Raw genomic sequence first — 1,915 nt, 5'->3', positions numbered from 1 at the left:
CACACACACACACACACGCTGGTGTTCCTCTGATGTTTTTATTTACCTGTCTCTCAGGGTCCAGGTGTTCTCTCAGGTGAACAAGATGTCGGCTCACAATCTGGCTGTGGTTCTGGTCCCGTCTCTGTTTCAGACTGTGAACCAGGATCTGCTCAGACTCACCAGAGAGTTCATCATCCACCACACACTGCTGTTCCTGGTAAACACCTGACACTACTGCTCCCCTGTGATACACCTCTGATACACCTGTGACACACACCTGTGACACACACCTGTGATACACTCGTGACACACCAGTAACACACCAGTAACACACCTGCGACACACCCGTGACACACACCTGTGACACACACCTGTGACACACTCGTGACACACCAGTAACACACCTGTGACACACCTGTGATACACACCTGTAACACACCTGTGATACACCTGTGATACACACCTCTAACACACCTGTGATTTATTGTCGACGTGCTGAAAGTGATTTGTTGTGTTAACCTGTTATTTGTTTTACCTCAGACGCCGGAGAAGGAGGAGGAGGAGATCACCGTCTTCTGATGAAGATGAGGATGAAGATGAAGATGAAGATGAGGATGAAGATGAAGATGAAGATGAAGATGAGGATGAGGATGAGGAGCTCACGTCAGAGTCGTGTGTCTCAGATTGTTCTGGTTTTAAAACTCTATTGTTTTAGTTTTTTCTTCATTTGAAACAGGTGGAACTGAACTGTCTGATTTCACTGTGAAATATTTAAAGTCACAGTTTTTCTTGGTGTCTGTAGAGTTGTCTTCCTGCAGGGACAGCGCCCCCTACAGTGTCTCTGTCTCATGTCTTCGCTGTAATCTGATGTGTGCTTCAAATATCAGTTTAAATAGTTTGTGAACAAATCTTCAAAGACACGTAAAAATCTGCAGCTGCAGTTTAATTATATATTTACTGACAGAATATAAATTGAAGAGTCCTGATCACTGAAATCATTAAATCATTAAAGAAATTTATTTTAAATCAGTTAAACGTGTCAAACGTCAGTTTCAGTTGAATTAGATGACGTGCAGCCTTACACAGAATCTGTCATATGTTCAGTGATTCAAAAACCAAGCTGGAGGAACAACCAGCCAATCAGAGCACTGGTGCATTTTAAACTGTGTTTAACCTCCTAGGACCTGGCGTCCACATATGTGGACCTCACATTTTGGGTTCTCTAGACCACAATACTAACTTTTTCTCAACAAGGGCCTGGTGACCACATATGAGGATATTATACTGCCACTCAGTAATCCAAATTTAAAACTAATGTCCTCATATGTGGACATCATTTTTCTCAGGTCCCAATCAGCCTATATAGCAAAGAGAAAAGATGTGTATAAGAGACAGGACATCTGCTGGGTGATTGGTGTTTCCATGGAAACAGTACGATGATGGGGAACTGAGAACAGAACATGTTAGCATTTGTTAGCATCTGTATTAATGTGTGTGTGTGTGTGTGTGTGTGTGTGTTTGTGTGTGTGTGTGTGTGTGTGTACACGTACCATAAGCAGACTCTTCCTCTCTCTCCCTCTTCTCCTCCTCGTCCTTCCTCTTGTTGCCATGGTGACCGTGCATTGACACATAAGTGTTTTCCTCCGTTGGACCTGGAGCAGGACGACAGATTACTATTAATATGATTCTGCTGTGACGGTAAAGGAACCAGGTGTGTGTGTCAGAGCTCAGACCGTCTCTGATTGGCTGCTGTACCTGTGATCCTTCTCCTCTGGATCCTCCTCTTCCTCAGGATGAAGAGGAGAATGAAGAGCAGGAGCAGCAGGAGCAGGAGGAGGCAGCAGATCAGCCAGGTGTCTGTCTGTGGACTCTCTGCAGACAGAGACAGACAGTCAGCTGATGTGACTTCATATGATTGATGTATCTGCTGCTG

At 44.4% G+C, this 1,915-nt stretch overlaps 1 protein-coding gene across 1 annotated transcript in view; it reads left to right on the top strand.

Annotated features, from left to right (window-relative positions):
* Window positions 1–1,011, top strand: part of LOC111671155 (uncharacterized) — a 13,632-nt gene extending 12,621 nt beyond the window's left edge. Inside the window, exons 22-24 of the mRNA XM_087179816.1 lie at window positions 11–199; window positions 523–576; window positions 631–1,011. Of these exons, the coding sequence (XP_087035942.1) occupies window positions 11–199; window positions 523–561 (228 nt within the window). The 3' untranslated portion in view covers window positions 562–576; window positions 631–1,011. The remainder of the gene's footprint in view (window positions 1–10; window positions 200–522; window positions 577–630) is intronic.
* The last annotated feature ends 904 nt before the right edge of the window (window positions 1,012–1,915 follow it).

Source organism: Seriola lalandi, unplaced genomic scaffold (genome assembly GCF_002814215.2).
Source record: "Seriola lalandi dorsalis isolate HSWRI2012SDOR001 ecotype SW California unplaced genomic scaffold, Sedor1 jcf7180002054867, whole genome shotgun sequence".
In the NCBI taxonomy this organism is placed as follows: Eukaryota; Metazoa; Chordata; class Actinopteri; order Carangiformes; family Carangidae; genus Seriola; species Seriola lalandi.
This window is presented reverse-complemented; position numbering and strand designations above follow the sequence as displayed.